Consider the following 25,291-nt stretch of genomic DNA (forward strand, 5'->3'; position numbering starts at 1 on the left):
GTTTAATCTTTAATCTTAATGGATAACAATCCAGAACTGCACAATGACAAATTGCATAAAGAGCAATAACTGTACCATTTGTACCACTATCTATGACTGGATAAATATAGATACTTCTGCAGTTTGTGTATAACTTTTACATCTTACAACCGTGATTGAAGTTTGAAACATACAATATTTTAACTTTCACTATTTATCATTCTCAATTAAATATTTGGGAACATGTAACATATTAGGCATTACTTTGTAAGGAGAACATGAGAGAAACTGATAAGAGCAGAAGTCGAAAAAATAGTCAAAATTGTGCTATTTTTATTACTGTTTTCATTGTAAAAGTACTATCACTTCTGTAATAAAGATTTTGATATTTAATATCATGCTTCGTCAATAAAAATAGCTTCGAATATTCATATAAAAAGCTACTGAACTGCTAAGAAGAACAAAGGAGCATATAGACAAAAGGGACAGTAAAGCTATAATATACAGATAGAAGATGGACGGACCAGGTTTAAGTACTAGGGATGCTGAAAGTGAGTACAGTAGAACTTCTATTATCCGTGGTAATGAAGGGGGTGGAGTGAACGGTTAATCGAAAAAATCGGATAATCCATACCATGTAAGGTTTTCATAAATTAAGTGCATAGATTAATACAGTTTCGTAATTTCCTCCGTGGTCTTCTGTTTTAACATTCTAGATAATAGATCAGACGTTCACTAATTTAAGTCTGATTTTCAACAACAAAACTCCTTATGACGGCTGTCTGTGAAAAGATAGGAATAGTAGGTCTACAGGTCTCATGTTGTAGATTTACATGCTTTATACACTTTATATTTGTTTTTCATTAAATCGTGCACAGTTGTAATTCCTATTTCGTATTCTGATGCGAGATGAACCACAGTTTCTCTTTTTCCAAACCATTCAATTACTTGTACTTTTTTTTTCGTAGCACAACACGTTTTCTTTTGACACCTGTAGAAAACATTTTGCATAGAAGTTAGACAGCACGGCCCCTTTAAGAGTAGATCATACTGTATAAGGGTAAAAGTTCGTAAAGAAAACACTCTGTAGAAAAAAATTCGTACTAATATAATGTACATATAGTACTTCATATTTTTATACATCAAAAAAAGAGCAAGAGAGAAAGTCAGTCAGATAATCCATCAATCGGTTAATAGGGTGACGGAAAATCGAGGTTCTACTGTATATTCAACAAAATCTCGAAATAGACATTACATCACAATACTTATTCTATATTTCGACTAACAAGATACCTAATAGAATAGGGAGCTTGTGAAAAATATCAATACATATTCTTTCCTCACACTAGATTCAAGGTTTAGGGATATGAATATCTAGAAATGTTTACATACTAATCTTGAGAAGGGATAAGTACAGTGTATAGCATATACAACTTATCAGCATTATAACTGGTCATAGCATGTGTGTTTAGTGGGAAGATACAACCACTCTCTCACATGAGAAGAAAACTAATCAATGGTGAAAGGAGGTGATTTAGGGATTAGTCCCATACAAATAATGCACTGGTATAGCTTGCGCAAGGGACGATTACTGAAAAACAGTGGTAGTGTTACTGTCTGTTTTGACGTGTGTATGTGGGCATGCCGAGGGAGTGAGAGGTGCAGGCCATTGGAAGTACTACTTCTTCCAAGAAGATGAATAGATGGGGACATCGCCTGTGGAAATGAAAAGCATAACAAGAGAAAAATTCGAAGCGAATTAAACGTGCAACATTATGTTTATGAATAAAATAATGATTCTACGAGGGGGACGCTCCATCACTACATAATAAAATGAATGCACTTGGAACAAGACACATATTCACATGCAGTGGAACTGAATCTAAAACCGTAATGTAACGATCACAATGCAAGACTGATTCTATTGATGTAGTTTCTCTTCCGACTGTACTCCTGAATATCATTCAAGTTATCTTGTGACCTTTTCTGTCACCTGCTCTTCCTTATCGAATTGTTTCGTTCGCATTCCTATCATTGGTAATCCCTGCTTGCAAGACCTATAATAGGTAATAAGAAAATGTTATGTTGATCCTATTTTGATCAAAGCATATGGTGGCAATTATGTCCAATATTCTGGATGCAAGAATCACATTTGAGAAACTTACAGATATTCAGACAAGAATTCAGCTAGGTCCTAGGAAATTTTAATATTGATTAGCACAAGAATGCAGCATGTCACAAAGATCAGTATTAAGAGAAATGAAAATGCTGCACTATTATCCTTACAGAATGACAGTTATTCAGCAAGAGTATCCAGCCACTCGCATTAATTTTTGTGAGTGAATGTTGCAATCTGTTCAGGATGGTACTCTTGATCAATCTCAATTAACAATGACAGACGAAGCTTGGTTCCATTTAATCAATTATGCCCACTCTCAGAATACAAGACACTGAGATAATGAAAATCTTAATTTAATGAATAAAGTTCCTCTTCTTGGTCAGAAAGTGGGTGTGTGGTGTGGCATTACTGCACACAGGGTAATTGGCCCCATTTTATTTTGAAATGCAGTCAATTCACCATGTTATGTGCGAAATCTAGTGTGGTCTATTTTTTTTTTTTGCAAAATTGACTGAAAAAAAACAGTATGCTTACTTCCAGCGAGATAACTACACTGCACATACAGCCTGTATATAGTTAAAAACATGAGAAAAATTGTTTGATGATAGTGTAATTAATCGAAGACATTCATCAGTAGGGACCGGATTTTTATGTAATATCAAGGTGTGAAATATGTACATATTTATGTAAGAAAAATAAGCTGAACATGTACCAAAAATATGTAAAATCATGAAAATATTTAATATCAATATCTAGCAGGTATAGGATAGGTAAGACTCTCTAGTTGTGATTTCATAGGACACCCGACTTTTTTTACCACACACTTGACATATTACTATTTTTCCATCTTTAGTGAAAGCTTTGTCCGTCGCAATCCATGATTTTATTTTTGTCGTTAGGGTTGAAGATACAGGGGCCATTTTAGTTAGTTAAAAGCAATAGATAAACTCACTTGCACTTTATACTGTAAGTACTAAAACTAGAGAACTGAGTGAAATGAATGACAATAGTACTGGAAGCACTGTTTCGCTTTACTGGATTAGGAGAAAATAAGAGGAGATGTGGGACACATGGATTTCAGCTGCCCCCTGTAAGAAACAAAGTACTTACTAAAACCTCAAACTATAGGCATTTACAAACTGTTGTTTGAAAAGTGACATTCCTGTCTCATTCAAAATGGTAGCATCATTCCAACCTAATTCTAATTGCTCGGAAAATCCAATTTCCGTATAGGTCTACTAAATTTAAAGTAAAGAGATCAAGCAATAACCTGAAAAGCTATTTATTTTAATCTTTCAACATCTTTCCAGTTTTTTCCTTTACTCCAGCTTCTTTTCTTTTATTGCGGCTCATGTCAGATTTGACACGGGTTTTCCCTCGAAGGATTAGAAAGAGGGTGGATAAGGTTGTAAACTGCATGGGAACGGCTTGTTAAAACGTGTGCAGAACAATTATAGTTCGAGACAAATCATGACGTCCTCGTCCTACTCCACCACTACTTCCTGAGTGATTTTTACAATACAAGGTAGTTGTATGAGAAAGGTTGCCTTTTGTTCACTCATATTTACAGTGGGCTATTACTTCCTAGAACTAAGGACGTAATGTTTCGTCCCGAAATGTGTACTTTCTTGGGTAGGTAAAAAGGGTTTTTAAATCTGTGTATTTCAAATTGTAAACTTCCCCAGCAAAAGTTTTTTTTTTCTTTTAAGAGAAGTAAAAATGAATAAAATCCCTAAATATGTAGATTTATGTAATACCAAGCCATAATGTGTAATGTGGGGTAAATATGTAAAAATATATAATACCGGTATCAAATTTTAATATATTAATGGTAATTACAAGATTCGCAAAGATTTTTTATTTATATACGGTTAGGTTGAAAGGAATATAATATGTAATTACATAAAAATCCAGTCCCTATTCATCAGCTCATTCCCCAAATTTATATGTTCCTGATTTTTATCTATGGCGGAATTTAAAACAGAAAGTGTATGTGAACAATCCACACATTCTTCAAGAGCTGGAGAATGAAATCATTTGAATGCTGAATGAATTTACAAATAGAGTTTTGCAGAAGATATTCCAGAACTTTCTACACAGATATGATTTTTGCATCCAAAAAGGTGGATGTTCTCAACACATGCTTTGATGAAAGATAAGGTCAACATAACGTTTTTTATCACTTCTTACCGCACATTATTTATATGAAACTAAAGGCCCAAATCACCACCATTCACTGCCGATTTGTTTTTCTCCCATGTGAGAGCAGCAGGATCTCCCCACTAAACAAATGCATTACAACAGATTATAATGTTGGTAAATTGTATATGCCATGCACTGGACATCAAATACCGAATATTAAAAAACTTACAAGCATAACCTATTAATATTAATAAAAAAATACAGTAGTGCTTTTGCATGTAAAGAAAAAAATTAAGCATCTTTCGATGGAATTGGAGAAGTTCTTACAATTTAATAATGAACCTTATAAAATTTTAATGTGAAAAGGGTAATATTATGACGTTAGTAACGTATAAAATAAACAGTTTTGAAGATTTGAGCACTTGAACACACACACAAAACAAAGAAACTCACGTGCTACATGCTGTAGGTGACCTTGAGGGGTAGTAAGTTGAGGCGGGGGTCTGGCAGGAGGCACAGGTAGTCGACGCGAAGCCACAAAGTTCCTACGCACAACACATTGTATCAAACTACCATACAACAGGCACACACATGGACATCCAGAGCAGGGCAGCAGGTTACGGCACAGCGTCACACCATCTACAAGGTTACTAAGCAGCTAGGATGGTGGTAACATGAGCTTAAAAAATTCTCAACATGCATACTTGAGATTCAATGGTGTGACATTTCCATTTACATTAACATAACACTTTCACCTCAATATAAAACTGGCATAAAATGTGTTAACTTCAATGACATGATTATCTCTGTGCACAAGGGTTTGAACATTATAGTGCAAAAACATTATGAGCATAGTAAAAGAAATTTCATGATTTTTTTATATTCATTAACTTTTCTAAAAACCAGCCTATGCTATAATGTCACTTTAGCCATAATATTATATGAGAAGACAACTCAAACACAAAGCTTTCAGGCAATATATATTTATATATTATAATACTTACCAACTTATTTTCGACATATTTGTGGATACACGACTGTGGAAGGAAAATTGCTATGGCTAATATGCTAGACATGGCAGACCGATATTTGCAGGCTTAATAATTTTACATAATGAAAAATATCTGTCGTGAAACATTTTTCGAGTGAAATTACTTAATATTACTTTGTCCTAAAACAAGTTTTAACGTTTTATGAATAAAATCCAGTCAAGAAAGGCATTCTACATGAACAAAATTGAATATCAGTTATTAAGTAATTTTATTAATAATAATATTATACCCTTTCATTTCTACGAACTAACACAACTTTTTTTTTGACGAAGTTTGGGTAGTTACGAAATTTGACTAAATATAGTGTACACAGGCATCAACACAGAGCTCCATTATTTTGTTAATCTCAGCAAAAGAGGAAGTTAATAACTTAATTCAATTTATAACATTTTCTAATACTTTTAGATAAGGAAATAGTACCAGAACTATTCTGGAAGTAATAATAATAATAATAATAATAATAATAATAATAATAATAATAATAATAATAATAATAATAATGTTGTTGTTGTTGTTATTGCCGTCGTCGTCAAATGGTGATTAGTCAATTTCCATCATCCTTTCTCTAATTTCCCAATAATGTGCTTCAATGTTGTTGATTTTCCTGTTATCCGAGTTTAGTTCAGGGCTGCTCAAATGGTGCACAATGCACGTGTGCCATCCACTGTGCACTAAACAGAACCTCCATCGAAGCACGAGTAGGGGTAAGGTTGTAGCTGTAACACGTGTTGCCTTGTTTTGAAACGATTTTTGAACTGGAAGATTCTATTTCAGAAACTGTGAAAATGAAACCACCTCCTCAACCAATTTTGGAGGACCTTAATTGGGTTGCAGATCTTGCTTTTTGAGTTGGTATAACTTATTGGTCACCTCAATAGCCTATGCTAAATCTTTAAAAACCATCTAATAACAAACATGACAGACAAAATTAATGCCTCCAAAAAGAAGCTTCTTCTCTGGGAGAGCCAGCTTTCAAAAGAAAATACTGCATACTTCTCGAGTTTAGGTAAGTAAACGTAATTTATTCACATTTAATACATCCCAATGTCTGAGTATTGAAAAAAGAAATACTCGTAGGTGCTTCTCTTAAAAGAGAATTCTTATCTTTCTCTTTGTTTCGATTTTATCACTTACCCTCGTGCACTTTTTTGCACTTTATTTCTGGTTAACAATATTTAGGAGCAATTGTTCAACATACTTTAAAGACAATTTGCTTTGGTAGGCCAGAATCTGTATGAGGTGTGCATAGTTTCGAGATATGTGGCATGCCATTTGTGAAGAGTTCAGATAAATTTCATCCATTAAAATTATTTTTATTATTATTGTTGTTGCTGTTGCTACTTCAACTGATATTATCGGCAGTTCCATTATCTACAAAAAACATAATTTATGTCTGCAAGGCTCTATTTCTAATCCTAAAACTTTTCTTTTAGGATATCACCAGATTGCGCCCCAGGTTTGGTGTCTTTGTGAGGTTATTTTCCCTAAATGTGAAAAGATGTTCAAGAACATTTCCAATTTATTAGAACTCCTGAAGTTACAGTTCAATACTCGGCAACAGGACATATTTTACATAGCACAGAATTTGCCTGCATTTTATCGTACTTTCTTCAAACTAGACTTCCCTCGACTTCATCAAGAAGCAGCCAAAGTGTTATCCATGTTGGGCCCACTTATATATATATATATATATATATATATATATATGTTTAAAAATACGAAAGCAAGTCTGTGATCAGTTCTGATGGACGCAAATCTGAAATATATTTTAAGGCTCTCCATCAGTCGAACAAATGTCCCCGATATTACTGGCATTATTTCAATACTAAAAAACCCAGGGAAGAGCTAGAACAGGTGAAAACTTGTGAATATCTTGGAACTATTATACATCGAAGTGGAAAAATAAAAGAAGAAATATTAAACCAAACCAAGAAAGCCTATAATATTTACTATCAATTAATTAACTTTATTTTTCCAACTAGTCTTCAGTAGCATTTCATTTCAATTGTTGTTGTATTACTTATTCTCTATTTGTCACTGCCAATTTCCCTTCCATACAGCAGGGTTGGTTCTATAACGGATTTGTAATTTTGTTTTAGGCAGTATTTCTTTTTTCCCAAATATTAAGAGGGATAGAGTACGAAATGAGAGAATTAGAGAGAAATTAAAACAGAAATTAGTAGAAGAGAAGTTAAGAAGAAAACAACTAAAGTGGTGCAAATGAGAGAAGAAAGAAAACCAAAGCAAGTAATGGAGGCAATGACAGAAGAGAGAAGAGGGAAGGGAAGATCAAGGACGATGTATATGAATAATGAGATGATGGCAAGGAAAAGAGGGAAAGGAATTGGGGAACTGAGAAGAATGGCGAGGGATAGAGAGGAATGGAAGAGGTGGATCGAGGCAGACCCGACCCCATGAGGCAAAAGGGAAAGATGAAGAATAATAATAAAAAAGTGCTACTTTGCACAGTTTTGTTATTCAAAATACACCTACAATCCTGCGAGTATCGTGTGCTGCTACACAACACAGAATCAGACAGAGATAATGTGGCAGTAAGTGGGGTTGCATTTCCTGCGAAGGAACTTTTACTGTGCACTACACAGTAAGCAGCCCTGGTTTGTCACAGAGGAGAAAGTATTGTCTGTTCAAAATTTAATTTTTGTTACATATTGGGCAGTTTGATGTGTTAAGTTTAGTTTGCTCAATAAGATAATCATGTCCCATAAACAGTCGGAAATATGCTACTGTTTGTCTTCGAGGTTTTGTTAAAATGTATCTTTCTTCACTGACTTTTTCACACAGTTTGTCTTTCAGTTCTTCAGAGATGTTTATTTCCAGTCTTCTGTAGTGGTTCCTTATTAATTTGCATTTTGTTGGAATTTCTATGTTAAAGGCAGATTTTGCTTTGACTTAGATACCTCTTAACTAATTTGTCATCTTATACCTTGCAAGCAGACCTATGTACATGGGATAGTATCCACTAGAAGAAATTTCCTTATTTCTTGATCTGAAACTTGTGTACCATTTTCTTGCATCTCGTAGGTTTTCTGATGTGTTGTTGTTATTGGTCATCATCTCTAATGTGGCCTTGGAATCTGATAGAATTACAATTTTTTTTTTATCTGTGGTCTATAAAACATTAAGCCATTAAGAAGAGCTCTTCTTATTGCTATTAGTTCTCCATCAAAATTTTTATATATTTTCCCAAGGGTGTATATTTCGAGAATTCTGTGCTAAATGTTCCAAAGCCTGCCTTTTGTTGTCTTTACATCACTATATATCCTATACCATGCACCAGTTATATATCTTTCTTCTTCTATTGTTTCTATCCTTATTGTCTTCAGAATTTCTGGTAGATTACTTGATTTTGAGAGTGATAACAATAAAGAGAAACATTCTTTCTTCAGGTTATCTTACACCAATCTTATTAAATATGGAAACATAAAATAATTAACACTTTGTACACACATACAGAAGCAGATACAATGTAAGAAGGTGAAATAATAATAATTACTGTAAACAGTGTAAATTTTAAAACATGAGGTGTAAATTTTTTTAAAACTTCTTTAAACACAGGTGACTGTCAATTAAAAAGAGAGTTATGCAAAACTCACTTAAAAACAAAGTTATGTAAAACTATGTCTACAAATACTGCTTGCTGTACAATCAATAATTATAGCCATAAAATTCAATTTTCTCCACATGTGTACACAAACTGCAACCTATATATTCATATACTCTTATTTACAGAATTGAAATCTGTAAATAAAATTATGCCTCACAACTTTATACTTCAGCGTCTTCGGTGGTAAAGTCTATTGGTCATGGGTTCAAACCTATCCTTCCAAGAGCAATAAAAATCTTTATACCGGCTTCTTCAGAAAGCAGGGCTCCAAATTTTAAATATATGGCACAAAAAAGAATACTGTTCTTGAATGAAAACATTCCAAAATTTTACTATTCATATCCTGTTCAAATTAAAATTCAATTCTTCTAGTTATCATCTTCACACGTCATTCTATCATCAGGACTACTGAATTCTGCCTCACAGAGCGCCCTACCTTAAATATGGAATTTAATACTGAAAGACTAGCAGATTACAGAAAGATCCTATATGCTGACCATATGAAAGTATTCTATTCTAATTTTTGTTTCATCACGCCACGCCTGAAATTATACTATGATCAATGTCAAAATATTTTATATTGTATTACAGTATGTATTTACTTATTTCACGCAAAAGATTTAAACTGAAACATTTATTGCTTTCATTCTATGCCAGTGAATATTCTCATTAGAATCCAACCAGTTCACATTTTCAAAACCCATTTCCCTTAAATCCATCATCTTTTGATTAGCACAATAGTCATTCCTCTCTAAGTCTTCCAGACAAATCAATACGAGAATTTCCCTCTCCTATTTGTATATCACGTCCTTCGTTTATAATATTATCATATACTCGTGTCCTTTGCCACTATCACAGTCATATAATTTAATGACAAATTATTTAATAAATTGTTTTATGTATTAGTAACATGTGATTCCTGAGTTTATTGTACACTTAATTTTCTCCCATCCACTATTTACATTTGCTACTATTGCTTCCAAATACGACTGTAGGTTCACAGCTATGGAGTAATGGTTAGCATGTCTGACTATGAAATAAACAGGCTCAGGTTCAAATTCTGTAGGGACATGTTATCTAATTGGGGTTTTTCCCGAGGTTTTTTCTCAACCAAATGAAGCACAATGGGTCGTAGTACACCCCCCCCCCCTTCCCAAAATTCAATTCAAGTATAATTCTACCTCTGTCACAATTTCGAAAGTCTAATCTGAAATTTGTGTATTCTAATTATCAGCTGAATTTTATCACAAAGCACTTTTCCATGCTTGATTGATTGTATGGATACACATTTCCAATTCTTTTTATTTTATTTTATTGTATATTAGTGATCCTATACTACTGTCTGTTTTCATTCGATGTGAAGCAAACATTTCGCTATTTTTAATACCTCAAAACAGTGAGAATTGTTACATAATCTCATTTATGCTACAATTTTGGTAATATATGGCATAAAGACTAATTTCGGAATAAATTCTTGCCATGAATGTATTACTTCAAGTACAGAAATAGGCATCTGTCACATTCATACAGATTTGCAGAACATAAATGTGAAATGTCACGTGCATCCTTCAAGCTAGCAAGGAGACTTTTATGTATAAACAGTGAAATTTATGTTAAAGTAAGGAGATCCTACAAAAAAATTACACTAAAAATAAACAGATAAAATTACGTTATTATAACACTCAGCTCACATGCCTAAAACAGAGTCACAGTGGCAACAATAGGGGAGGGCAGGTACAATACAGGGCTAGAATCATTCAGAGCCAATCCATTAGCACCATCTAGCACATTGTTAACATGAATGAAAATGAGAAAGTCACAACACAACCAACCAGTACCAGTACTGTCACTTGTTACGTTGACCTGAGTTGGAGTAGTTCGTGAACTCATGAAGTTCCTGAAATAGAAATAGGAAGTCTCAATTGTGAAAATCAAGATAACACATAATCATGTAACCACTGAAATAGAGTAAGTGCACAATTTTAATTAAATCAATAAAAAATAAGACCTAGAGTAACTCTCACATCATGCAGCTTGTATCAAGTTGTGTACTTTGTCTCACAACTTACAAAAATGCAGTACCTCCCAGTTTAAAAGATGCATTTTCTTCCCTGAAAATATGTCTCAAAGAACATACTGAAGGCTGAAATTTCACATGGAATTCTGATTGATCAAAGTCTGCTGATCTGTGTATGAAAATATCAAGTCTGATGAAATGAATTAAAATGACTTTTCCTATAAATGTCCACGAAAAAAAAAAAAATGTTTTTAATATGCCGATACTAACAATATTTTAGATTTAAATATTTATAAAATGAGATAGTACATGATGATTTTTGTAACAAATAATTTTTATGTACTGAAATAAAAAAAATTATTTTGCAAACCTCTGTCCACTGTCTAACTGGCTACAGTACTTTGATTACATGAAGTTTTCCCTCAATAAATTAAGTCAGAGTTTGGAAGAATTTTATATGTAAGGATTACATGAAGATGTTCATAAATCATCTTCTTGAGAAATACTAACAGTTTAAAGTATGGTACCGGTGCAGAAAAATATATAAACTTATTGAAACTGTCCAACTTTGGTAGCATCATACAATCTTATCTGCAAATTGAACGATATCAATAGAATGACAAATAAATGCGGATCTCTCCAACAATATTACAGTTATTGTTATAAGTAACTTAATTACATGCTGAATAGCTGGTTGTACAATTTCATCCAAAATGTATTACAGTAAAATCCCTTGCATCCGACACCCAAATAACTGGTAATACCAAAACAATGACATTTTTGGCTAGGTTAAAAAAAAAAAAAAAAAAGTTTGTCATTCATTCGAAAGGGAAGAGTCAGCCAAAGATGTGAGTGGTTTTTGTGGATTGCACATGCCGCATATTGTGTTTACTCTTTACATTGTTCACATGTGAAAACATAGACAGAAAACCCTGTTATATCCTTGAGTACCATTGGTAAGCTGTCACTTGGGGCTTGCAAAAATGCGCAGAGACAATATCTTTAAATTTGCTATTTGAACTCACCCGTTTCGAAGGGATTTGGATGAGTCTAAATAGGAAAGTGTGAAATTCTCTGTTCCTACAGCACGTAAAGTTTCATTTGAGTGACAAATAGTATCATGGCTATTACCACTAAGCACTGCTGTTGCACAATGGATTCTGCGAAATGCAAGTGAAATGTTCTTACACTCAAATCATCAAGCATTATTCATAGTTGTGACATTGGCTACACGCTCTTCATGTCACACAGCCGCCATTTAAAACTGTCATAAGGTTACAAAAACTTTAGTATTTTTTACGCTATTATGTATTAGTGTATTACAATAATAATGAACAGATGAATGTACTAAAAATAAACATTGTACATATTTCAAAACTTTATTTTTAAATATCTCTATGAAAATTACTACATTTCAGCAAAGAAAAAAATGTTTATGCAATACAGCATGTCTTTACATAACCTATAAATATATTTTCCAATTATCCGGCACTGGCTTTGTCCCACAGTTGCCAGGTATAAGGAATTCTACTGTATATTCAAAGGCTGTTTATGGAGATTTCATTACAAAATTCTAAAGGATCTGTAATACTGTAATTGAGATCTTTTCTTTCTAATATCTTCAGGACACCACCTCCAAAGAAAACATAAAAGGCATACGTTTAAACTGCAGAAAAATGCTGCTTTCACAGCAGTTTAAGATTTGTTGACTCAAAGAAGCAAAAAAATTGGAAATGCTGTCAAAACAATAAGTTCTACAAAAATACAATTGAAACATCAATGTAAATTATACTCTGTGTATATACAATGTTTTTTTTTCTTTACTTATTGTGTGCAAGAGATATTTGTGCTGTACGAAATGAACAACTTATGAAACTGTTTTCAATGGAATGCCATTATCACTTCATTATTTTACAATATTATAACACTTTATTTGTTCACACTACGAACAGACATGAAGACAAGACAAATGCAATGCCAAAAGCTCCTTTATTTGGTATGCTGTAAACATGAATAATTTATGTTACCAGCAAAAACTTTCCTGTAAGGAAATAGTAAGACATTTAAATTTTTCAGATCACCATCATCATGCACACAAGTCCGATATTATTTTGAAGTGAACAGTTCAGAAGGAAAAAAGGTTTCAACTGTCAATGTAAAATGTGAGGTCGCAATGTGAACATATTATTAAGAATTACACAAACTTACGACATTAACAATACTCAAATTTCAAGTGATTTTATGGAATGTACACAGTAAAAAAGAATACTATGTAATAATGTGAAACATACTTGCTGCGATCATGGAGAGCTATAGAGCGTCCATTGCCTTTTTGGATATGAACTTCTTTCACATGACGTGCAAGACGTTGAACATTTGGAAATGGTAGTGCTCCCTTTTTGATACGCCCACAGCCACGCCACTGGCATTGAAATTCACATTCTAAAAAAAAAAAAAATCATCAATGAAAACAAGGGCTTATGCTATCTTTCCAAAGTTCTACAGATGAAACATGCAATATGTGTAAATATGACAGCCATTTGTAAAGTAAGAATCCTTTTGTTATAAACAAAGAAACTATGTATTTAAAAACTTTTGTTTTTGAAATGACAACTCTAATTAAGAAGCTGGGTATCTGTACCATGATTTCCTGTTCCAAAACAATCCAGAATTTTCATTGCCAGCTGTACATGTGCTTGTCACTAGACATTATTATGAGTAAACTATATCAAACTCTCTGCCAAGTTAGCTCTATGGTAGCATGTCTGCCTCCAGACTAGCCAGCCCAGATTCGATTCCTGGCGGGATTAGAAATTTTCGTGTAAAATTTCTAGCTTATGACTAGGAGAGGTGACAGTGCACAGCTTCTTATCACTAAATTGTCCCGAATCTCTCCGCAGTGCATATGAAAAGAAGGAATATGTCACTGTTGATAGTGTTTCATTCGTCGGACAGGGACATTAAGCCTGGTTGCTCCCTTGGTGCTATTTGACAGGAGTAGGCTACATGCTGGCACTGGGTTTCCCCTTCTCCCTTTCTCACCCATTCCCTACACTATAGTTACACATATGCTCACCCTAGTATACGATATAACTCTCCACAAATACACAACATGCATAGCGTGGTCCGCCAAAGGGATGTGCAACTTGAAAATGAGTCACAGTCCTGCCATCTATGTGCAAATTGCAGAACCCGAATCACGCAAGTGAAGTGCGCGCGAAAAAAAACTCTCTCCCTCCCTCCCCCCTCTTTCTTTCTCTCTCTCCCTCTATATATATATATATATAAAATCAATATCACAACTCACCTCTTACAGAATATCTTAATATTATTCTTCCATCTCCATTTCAGCCATTCACAACAATTTTTTCCTGTAATACAGTATTTTTCCACCCATACTTTGTCAACATTTTTGTTCCTCCCATTTGTGTTTTGTATCGTTATTTTACAGAACAATGTTTGGGAAAGAAAAACAATGAAGCTCACAGCTGACAATTTTGTAAGGTTATATAGTTATTTTATTCCTCTCAGGCTCATAAACTTTTGTTTTTGTTTTTGAGTACTCCAGTCTTTACTTACAAAAGCACCTTTCATAATTACATGTCTGTACGAAAACTGATGAAACATTCCTGTATAACACAATTTTATTTTTCCTGAAATAAGTGTAGCACACATTTTCTATATACCACACTTTTTTTTCCTGAATTACGTATTTCTTTAAGACTGCCAGTTATGTTACTTTAAAAACTGTCGATAATGACAATGATAATTCTCTATAAGTACCTCTTTTTAGCTAGAGAGATTGTATACCATAAGGTAAGGTAAAGGTAAGGTTGATGTAATGGTGGAATATGAAAGGCAAAGCATTCAGACCTGCCTGGGACTGAACATGGATCCCCTGTGGTGAGAGAATGTCAGCTGACTGGACCTACGAACTTAATAAAAATTGTCGCACATAATCATCTCATACTCACCTTGGGGTGGAATGTTTGCAAAGTGTTGATGAACATGGCCATTAGGTTCTTGAATACAATGATCGATGCAGTCAGTAAGATCCTCAAACTGCCAGTCACAGTTGTCCCAACAGCACTCAAACACTATATGATCACTAGACTGTTCCTGAGGAGGATTTGTAGTGTTTGTTATGGTTTTTATTACAGTCGGAGCTGAAGGATTGGGGTTAGGATTGGGACTTGCTGATGCTGCTGCTGCTTCTTCTGCAAATTTAGCTGCACTCTCCTCATTCACTTTAGCTGCTCTCTCCTCCCAACATTGTTTTTCTTGTGCTGGCAAGTTGCGCCACTGTTAAAGAGAACATGTACTAATAAACGATGTTTTACAAAAAAAGAAATAACGTCCATTTTTTAGTTCTACATTCAAAGGGATCAAAGGTCGATATGGTTTCAGGGTTTATACAGATGCTGATATGTATAGCCTGCAAATACTGAGCTAAGCCAACTGCATCATCTACAACTCTGTCGACAAACCCTGCTCCCACATCCACGTCATAATCCCTGGGCAATGCAGTGTCAACTGTAGCAAACTGGAGAGGATGAAGGCGAGTGTCCAGTGCCTGAACCCCATCAGCTAAGGGAGCATACCCTGAAAGAAAAGCATGCATGTCCAGAGGCACTGAGATGGCAGTCCCATCACTGGACTTACCTATTGAGTGGACCAGAAATCCCTCACAGGGACAATGAACTTCTTTCAAGTCTCAAACAAAACAGCTGGGAGTTTCTTCGAAACTTGACGACAAATGCAAGGATGAGGTTTGGGAGTAAGTGGCATAGCATACAAAGAAGAATTGGATAGGGTATTACAACAGAAAAACATCAAAATTGCCACAATAACAGGAATAAAGAAAAAGTTACAGGGCAGTAAAGATGAAAAAAAATTATTGCTTAATATACAATGGGGTAAACAAAATGTAAGAGCTCAGTCCGGAGTTATGGTATGGATACAAAAATCAATAAGCAAGACAGTTGACTATTACACATTTTGGAATTATAGAATATTAGAAGTAAGATTAAAGAATAAAAGAGGATACACAACTGTCCTAGCTCTTTATGTTCCAGAGGAAGGGAAGAATTAGAGATATCCTATCAAGAAGTACAAGAAATAATAGATAAGATCAACAAAAATGACATTTTATTAATGGGAGATCTTAATGCAAGAATCGGGAATTAGAGAGCAGGTACGACAGTAGGAACAAATGGAGAACTCACAGTAAATAAAAATTATAAACTGCTAATTGATTTTTGTGTATTCAATGAATTCAGATTAATGGACAGCTTTTTTTAAGCATAAAGACATCCACAAATTCACATGGCATGGAAGAGATACCAAATCCATAATAGACTACATTATCACAAATGAAAAAAATTATTAATATAATCAAGGATGTTCGTGTATATACAGAGGAGCTGAGTTCGACACTGACCATTATCTGCTAAGTACAAGATTATCATTCCCATCTAGATGGATAAACTCATATAATAGAAACCAACAGAACAAAACAGGAGAACTTAACAATGACAGTACAAGATGGTTATATGCAAAAGGAATTGAATGAATATTTACAAAACCTGAGGAAAGTACTAAAACTGAAGAATGGAGAAATTTAAAACATATTTTAAAGAATGCAGCAGAAGAGACCTTGGGAAGACTGCGGCCTAATTATAGACGGAAATACCTAAGAATTTGGGACGAAAAATAATGAAAATGATCATAGAGAAGAAAGAAGCTTATCAAAAATGGCTACATACAAAATCAATAGAAGATAATGTAAATTACAAAAGACTAGCTGCTTTAATGAGGTGAAAATCACGTAGTAATTTGTTTCACACATTGAATATATATCAAGATCAAACACAGAATTTTAAAAAACATCTAAATCAAAATGTCAGAGAAAATGGAAGTTTAAAATGCAAATTAGATGTTGAGAAACTTTTCAATTATTATTTCAATAACCTGTGGAGCAACCAAAATTTTGAACAGAATTTTACATCAGAAAGGTATGAAAATTATAAGATAACAAAGAATTAATTAGAAGATGCTTTAAGAGAATTGAGAATTGGAAAGGCACCAGGTGAAGATAATATACCTTCTGAGTTATATAACTATTCATCAAAAACATTCAAAACAAGATTGCTTAAATTTCCCAACCAAATTTATATACAAGAAACTATACCAGAAGAATGGCAAAATGCAATGTCATACTAATATTCAAAAAAGGAGACAAGAAAGACCCTAAGAATTACAGGGGAATAAGTCTATTACATCTTGTTATAAGATTTATGTCGGAATATTAAATGCGAAATCATTTGTAGAACATTTCTTGGAAGAAGAACAATGTGGTTTCAGGAAAGCACATTCTTGTATAGATGCAGCTTTCACTCTAAAATTATTGTTAGAGAAAAGAAGAGAGTTCAATTTAGAAACACATTTGCTTTTACTGGGCTATGAAAAGGCATTCGATGAAGTTAGAAGACAGCTGTTATTTGACATCTTAAGGGGGGGGGGGGAACATACCCGAACCAATATTTACAGCAATAAGAATATAGAACAATAAAATAAAAGTCAAATTAGATACACATTTTTCACCAGCGTTATCAATCAACAGAGGAGTTAGACAGGGATGTCATTTGTCTCTTACCTCATTTAACATATGTTAATGAAATCATATCAAAATGAAAGCAGGAAAACGATATAAAAGGAATAAAGACCACAAGAAACAAAGAAATTCAGACAATTCTCTTTGCAGATGCTCAAGTTATAGTACCAGACTCAGAATAGAATTTATAAAAAATCTGTTCACGAATTGCTATTAATTATGATTTGAATATCTGTAACAGCAAAACAAAAACCATGGCTTTCAAAGAAGGAGATCTAGTTAGAAGCAAAATAGTAATAAACAACAACGTAATAGAACAAATAAATAATTTCAATTCCTTGGGGTGCTCAATTTCTTATGAAAATTAAATAAACATTAACACCAAAATTACTGGAATAATTCCTAGAAACCTCTCACGATAAAAAAAATACAAGTTTGAAAGTATACAACACTTCAGCAATACCTACACTGTTATATGGCTGTGAAACTTGGGTCATCCATTGAAATTATTCGAATCTGCTTTACAGGGAGCTTTACCTGAAAAACTAGATTTGCAGTGAAGTTTTACTACATAAGGTTTCCCGAGTAAAAATATGACCCTTGCTCATATGCTTTTGTCTTTCAGTCTATCTATGCTTTCCAACAAGATCATGCATTGTAGGACGACTAGAAACTTCTCTGCAAACTATTCTTTGTACTTGTTGAGTTGTTGGGCAGAGTTAGTAAGTAAATAAGAATTATAAATAAACATTCACGGCTGCAAAGTAAACCAAGAAATATTCATTCCATTTAATGATCATCACAAAAGATATTCTCGCATGTATTGACAACTTTTTTCCATAGGGACTAGATGAGGCCAATGGCTTTGTGGCTGTCCAGTATTATCTTACTGTCATCTCAGGGCTTGATCTTAGCTACCACACACAGCACGAGGTGCACAAAAGGAACTTATAACACAGCTGCAAACTGTACTTAACAGTAAGGTTATCAAATGGGCACAATATAGTTTTCAAGACAAAATAAAAATTAGTTAAAGATGGAATGACACAGTATTTTCAGGTGGTATAACTTGTCTGTACTCATCATGTATATCACTGAAAGATGGAGAGGGAAGGCAAGAAGAAAATCAAAGTCAAAAGAGTTAATCACACAGTTTTAGGTAAGAAGCTTATTGTCGCTATAAAATTATATCTTTACTGAATTTTAAATTCTTATTCAAAGAAATGAAAAATGAAGAATCAAATCATATGATCAAAATACAACAAAGAAATCAATTTGATCTGAATGCGTAAGAACCATAGCATTTAAAGCACAAGCAAGAAACACAGTTGTAGTCTCTATATCTATATTTGCTCCCAAGGAGTTTTTAATCAATGACGGATTTTAGTTAGTCACATAATTATATAATTTCTGAACTTTTTACCATTTCAAAATACACTACAAAACTATCAAAATTACAAGTTGGAAAATAAATATGAAATAAAATACAAGAACTACAGATATTAACACATATTAGCACACATTTCTTATAGTAACCTGTGTGGGGTACTTCATACATAATGTACTTAAAATAAATGTTAATTTGTGCTATCTGCCAAATGCAAAATGACGACAAACCATTCTAGATATTTTTATATCATCATCATCATCATAATTTTCTGTATCTCCCACTGGAGCCAAGGGCCTCAACAAACTTCCAACACCGTCTTCTATTCTGAGCGATATTGGCAATTTCGGACCATGATGTCCCTGCCTTCCGTATTTCCTCTTCCACTGTTCTCCTACAGGTAACCTTTGGTCTTCCTCTCTTTCTACTGCCTTGGGGGTTCCATTTTAAAGCTTCTTTCTCAATAGAATTTTCTTTCTGAAGAGTATGGCAAATCCACCCCCATTTCCTTCGTTTCATCTGTATACTGATTTGCTCTTCTTGTGTTCTTTCCCATAACTCTTTGTTTGAAATTGTGTTTGGCCACCAAATATTTAGAATCCTTCTAAGACAGCGATTTATAAAAACTTGGAGACTTCTAGAGATCTCTACCTCCACGTTTCACAACCATTTTTATGTACAAAGTTACTATAAATGAAAGTTATACTGTAAATTAATACCTCATTTCCAACAATACGGCTAATCTCTCCAAAGCTTGATTCTGGATGATTGGCTGCAACTGATCGGCGTACATCACTTGAGTAGAGAATATAGCCTGTTACGAGTTTCTTGCCAGATGATTTCTGCAAAAATGATGAATAAAGTATTAAGTCCATTTTTATTATGATTATTTAAGCCTAGAAGAAAGTGCAACAAATTATAAAACTTTTATCATAATATACTTGCAGAAAACTATACATAAATCTTCCAGCACACTAATAAGTTCCAAGCATTTCACTTACATTAAAAGTTGAACTAATTTGTTATTGTTAAATATTCATTACAGTGTGATACTTTCCTGTAATCTATATTTACATTTTACTGTGAACTAAATTTACTTGTATGATATCATTTATCCCAAATAAGTTGTTTCTGACAAGTAAACATGACATACTGATATAATGAAATTCAAGTGTATTTTATGTTCAATTTTAAGTTCCCATTTATATTCGTTTCTATCTTAGCATTTTTTTTTTTTCATAAAGCGAAAAAGATCAGGTCTGCTCTGCAGAATAATCACGTTTTGAATCAACACTTCTTTTTTAACTTCATATTAAGATGGGAAATTAATTGAATTCTGCTCAATTCTGCATTCAAAGAATGTAAAAAAAAAATCTTACATGTTCAGATTTTTTTAAGAATGGAGAAAACACGTTTTGACACAATGCTCCTCATTGCATGTACTGTAACAGCAAAGGAATCGGATGGTTTTAGAATGCTGTTTACTGAGCAACATGAAGGGTTATGAATATCGATCAACTGCCGTTTGTTAGCATTTTTTATGCCATTTTGTGTAATCATGGAAGAATGGAGCTCAGAGCATCGTGCTTTCGTTATCGAGACATTTTTCAAGACTGGTGATTCAGTTGTGAAAACTCAGCGTGCCTTTCGTCTCCAATTTAATGTTGGCTGCCATGGAGCCATTCCTGCTTGCAATACCATATTGAGATGGGTACAAAACTTTCGATTATCAGCATCAACTTGCAAGAAGAAACCACCAGGACACGTTCGAAGTGTACGAATGCCAGATAACATTGAGCGAGTAAGAGTGGCTGTTACGAGGAGTCCACATCTATCAGCTAGACGGCAGGCTATAGCACTGCGACTTTCAGACCGTTCTGTGCGCCGAATATTGCATTCAGATCTTAAGTTCATCCATATAAACTTATGACTGTTCAGCAATTGATGAGGGAGACTATGTCCAACAAGAGAGAGAATGGTGAAAATTTTGGCTGACGAAGTTGTTATATTCATGAGTGACGAGGCATATTTCCACTTAAATGGCTATGTTAATAAGCAGAACTTTAGATACTGGGCCCCCAAAAATCCTAACAAACTACACAAGCGTCAGCTTCACTGTGCAAATGTTGCAGTTTGGTGTGTTGTGTCTAGGTACTGCGTCATAGGCCCGTATTTTTTTAGGAGAACGGGACCACTGTGACAGCGAAAAGTGAATGTTACGTTGAAATGCTGAGGACATTTCTTCAACCAGAGCTGCGTAGGCGTCTGCGTGGGATTGATAGATAAATTGTATGGTTTCAGCAAGATGGTGCCACAACTCATACGGCAGAAAATTCAATGACAGTTCTACACCGCATGTTTCCAGGGCATATCATTTCTCGCCGTGGTGACATTCCCTGGCCTCCCTGCTCGCCTGATCTTACCGTCTGCGACTACTTTCTTTGGGATTACCTGAACTTCAAAGTGTACGTAAACAGGCCCCAAACAACTGATGACCTGAAGAATGCCATTGCCCAGGAAATCGTCAACATTGATGGCAAAATGTTGAAAAGAGCGACATGCAACTTCAGGGAGAGACTTGAAGAGTGCTTAGAGGGAGACAGACACCATTTGAAGGACATTTTCAAGACAATCTAAATGTATGTCAACAAAATGGCATACTTTGCCAGCTTTTTTGGCAGTAATAGATTTGTTCTAATAGACATAATTACTGAGTTATTTCCACCTGAAAATCGTCCGATTCCTCTGCTGCAATTTGTATAATATATGCGTTCATTTTTTTTTAAATGTATAAAAGAATACTTCTAAAATTTTAACACTACCCTTTCTCCAAATTTACAAGAAAAACTTTAATTATTCCTGTATATTATTGTCAAAGTGCAAGGAACAGTTATGATGGTACAGAACTAAGAAAAATACCCTGTTCCAGGAGGAAAAGTTGGACCAAATTACCTACTTCTATTTCAGCACGCACACGCACACACACACACACACACACCAAAATGTATGTTGAACTACAATCAATAGTCCTAAATAAGATGCTTAAAAGAGTAGGCTATATTAAACTAGAAAAAATTTCGGGCATTTTTCTATAAGGAAACAACATGTACCTTAATTGTACAACAAACAGCAGTGACTCTGGAAACAATGTTCTTTCCCATAACAGAAGAGTGAACAAATACTGAGTTATACCATTACACTTACTATTTCACACTTTCGTTACATGATCTCTTCTCAACGAATAAGCAACTTATTATGAATGTATTAATGACAAGTAATGCTTTAATCAAAAATGTTATTTAAGACGTGCAAAAAGTGGCAAAGAAAAAACAAGTCACAATATTGTGTATCTGTAGAGAAATATTGAAATAATTGTCTGTCTATGTATATTCATGCTCGTATATGTGTGTGCAATATAATTCCTTTTTTCTTTTTGAGGGAAAGGAGAAGATGAAATAAAAGCTGGTAGTAAGCTTAGTAGAAAATTAAAAAAAAAAAAAAAAAACTGAAAACCAAACTCAAAGAGGATTATTTTTCCAAAAGAAATATCTAACCATGACAATACACGTTGAAATGCTACAGCCATGACTTATTTCTGATTAACTTCACTTTGCTTCAGAAATGTTTATAATTTCTCACTTGAACGATTTATTTAATTACGTTTCAATTTGCTTAGGCTAGTTACTGTCAGTGGTGACCTACAGTGCATTCGTAGTTCGGCCAGACCATTCCGTGGCGGCCTTGGACTGGGTGAAGATTGGTGCGCCTGCTGCCAGATTAACGCTGTAGCTACCGCTGATGCACCAGTAGTCGAGTTGGATCTGTCGTGAGGGAAAGACGTCTGTGCGCGTGTTGTGAGTAAAATTGTGTTGTCTTGTGGTGATAAAGTGTCTATTAATAATGGCTGAGTACACTTTAAGAACAACGTATTTTTCTCTATGATGCGTATGTGAAATACTCTTCTGCAAGAAAGTGTCGAAGAGAATTTGAACATCGGTTTGCAGGTGTTCGAATTCCTAGCAGGTCAACTATTCATGACCTTGTCAGTAAAGTCAGACGTACAGGATCTTTTTTGAACAAGAAACGTGTTCAACAATGCCATGTACTGACAGAAGAGAAGCTTGATGAAGTAGGGGCCTGGTTAGAGCACTCACCCCAGAAATCACTGTGACGTTTAGCACAAGAGGTTAACATTTCCAAGACATCAGCTTTTGCGGCAACGAAACTTCTGAAACTTAAGCCGTACAGAGTAACTGTAGTTCATGCTTTACAACCACAAGATCCTGTAAGTAGGGTTAATTATTGCAATTGGTTTGTGCAGTCCGTTCATAATGGCGACATGGACCCACTTTTAATGTTCTTCACCGATGAAGCTTGGTTTCATCTTCACGGTCACGTTTCTACTCAGAACAATAGATACTGGGCTACCGAAAATCCCCATATTATTCATGAAGTTCCTCACTACGCTGCAAAGGTTGGGGTTTGGTGTGCAGTGAGTGCAAGTAGAATTATAGGTCCCATATTTTTCGACACAACAGTTGATTCACACATTTATATAACTTCAAATTTAGATAATTTTTTTCCGCAACTAACAAGAAATGAACGATTGAATGGCTGGTTTCAGCAGGATTCAGCTACAGCACACACCGCTGCAAATTCTATGCAAGAATTGCGAAGTGTGTTTGGTGACAGAATAATTAGTCGAGAATTGTGGCCACCTCATTCCTCTGATCTATCTCCATGCAATTTTTATTTACGGGGAACATTAAAGAATAAAGTGTATGCATCAAATCCACACACATTACAAGAATTGAAGGACATTACGAGAGAAATACAGGCAATCAGTCAACATGAACTTTTGTGAGTGAACCAGAATTGTTTTTGGAGATGGAGGGAATGTGTTCGAGTTGAAGGTCATCACTTTCAACATCTATTGTGATGCAGGTAAGCCTAATGTTAGTAGAGTAGTTAGTGTTCTGTACGACTTGCTGGTCGTTTACATGTAGGCAGGCGCACCAATCTTCACCCAGTCCAAGGCCGCCATAGAACGGTCCAGCCGAGCTATGAACGCACTATATTTTAAAGTGCAATCCTGACACTGGTCTGAGGAAAACTAATCTCGAACCTACTTAATACAAAGTAAGCATGCTCCATCATGCTTTGACATAAGTATATTATATTTGGATGAGGAAATTTTAACATCTCCCAATACAAACCTTTTTAGAAGAGGAAGGTGTAGTAACAGCAGTGGGTTGAGCAATGTCCCCTGAACCAACAGAGGGTGGTCCTCCATCCAGAGAGTCCTCCAACTGCAGCATATCTGGCTCCATCTTGGGCAACAATGGAGATGGGGCCTGGAATATAACACAGGCAGAAGGAGTAACAGCAACAGGTGCAGCAGTATCCCCTGAACCAACGGAGGGTGGACCTCCATCCAGCGAGTCGTCCATTTGCAGCAAGTCAGGCTTCATCCTGGGCAACAGTGGTGATGGGGCCTGGAATATAACATGGGCTGTAGAGGCCTTACCACCAAAACGTAGAAGCCCCAACAGTCTATTCATTATTCCAGTGTGCTGTTATGGTAAGGCCATTTTATTTATTTATTTATTTTTTCGTTTATTTATTTATTTTTTATGCATGGTTAGGGGATAGAAGTAATTGCTTCTAGTTATACAAATTATTAACCTACATCCTGATATGTACCACATGTATTAACTTACCATATCATAGTGAACGGATGACTTTGTACTGTCAACAGGCTGTTGCTGAGCTGAATCACTTCCAATCTGTAATTAAGCAAATCAAAATAAACCTCAAACATTCTCCTGAGTTATTATGAACGAAATAAGAGGGGGAAAAAATAATCATATTCAGAATTGACTGTACCCCTAGATAAATATATATAACACAATATAATATATACAGGGTGGTGTTACAGAAGAATATGGTAGATAGAGAATACTAAAACAAACATTTTTCACTGAGTAATGTGTATCCTATCTCGCACTGGTACTGCACTACTTGTTTCAGTGTTGTGATTGATAGGCAATCTTATGCAAGGGCCAGTGGCTTGATTCTCTGATGACTGAGTTGCATTGTAAAATAACAATGATGGTTCACAACTTGTGCATTATAGAAGAGCTTCGAACTGATGCCCCCTTTCTTGTGTACAATACTAGAATCGAATAATTTCAAGGAAAAAAAATAAGCTTCAAACAGTTGAACTGAAAGGTTCAAGAACCATCACAGTCTAATGTATAGATGTTTCCGAGGTGAAGTTGCAAGTGTGAATACTGACACTGATGAATCGTGAAATAATACGACACTTCTATCCATTATAGAAAAGTACAGCTCAAA

The 25,291-nt window shown here is 34.7% G+C and overlaps 1 protein-coding gene across 11 annotated transcripts in view; it reads right to left on the reverse strand.

The window, feature by feature from the left end:
• The window catches only part of polybromo (protein), a 159,867-nt gene that overhangs the window by 16,203 nt on the left and 118,373 nt on the right, over nucleotides 1-25,291 (reverse strand). For 5 of the 11 annotated variants that reach the window (XM_069823762.1, XM_069823761.1, XM_069823758.1 and 2 more), the window contains exons 27-32: nucleotides 24,655-24,720; nucleotides 24,151-24,429; nucleotides 19,654-19,776; nucleotides 14,909-15,236; nucleotides 13,226-13,376; nucleotides 4,694-4,785 (exon numbers count right to left, since the gene is read on the reverse strand). In XM_069823762.1, coding sequence (XP_069679863.1) covers nucleotides 4,694-4,785; nucleotides 13,226-13,376; nucleotides 14,909-15,236; nucleotides 19,654-19,776; nucleotides 24,151-24,429; nucleotides 24,655-24,720 — 1,039 coding nt within the window. Of the gene's footprint in view, nucleotides 1-4,693; nucleotides 4,786-10,749; nucleotides 10,815-13,225; nucleotides 13,377-14,908; nucleotides 15,237-19,653; nucleotides 19,777-24,150; nucleotides 24,430-24,654; nucleotides 24,721-25,291 lie in introns of all 11 variants that reach the window. The other 6 variants (XM_069823766.1, XM_069823764.1, XM_069823765.1 and 3 more) reach the window with 4 other exon arrangements.

The sequence above is a fragment of the Periplaneta americana genome, chromosome 4, assembly GCF_040183065.1.
Source record: "Periplaneta americana isolate PAMFEO1 chromosome 4, P.americana_PAMFEO1_priV1, whole genome shotgun sequence".
NCBI lineage: Eukaryota > Metazoa > Arthropoda > Insecta > Blattodea > Blattidae > Periplaneta > Periplaneta americana.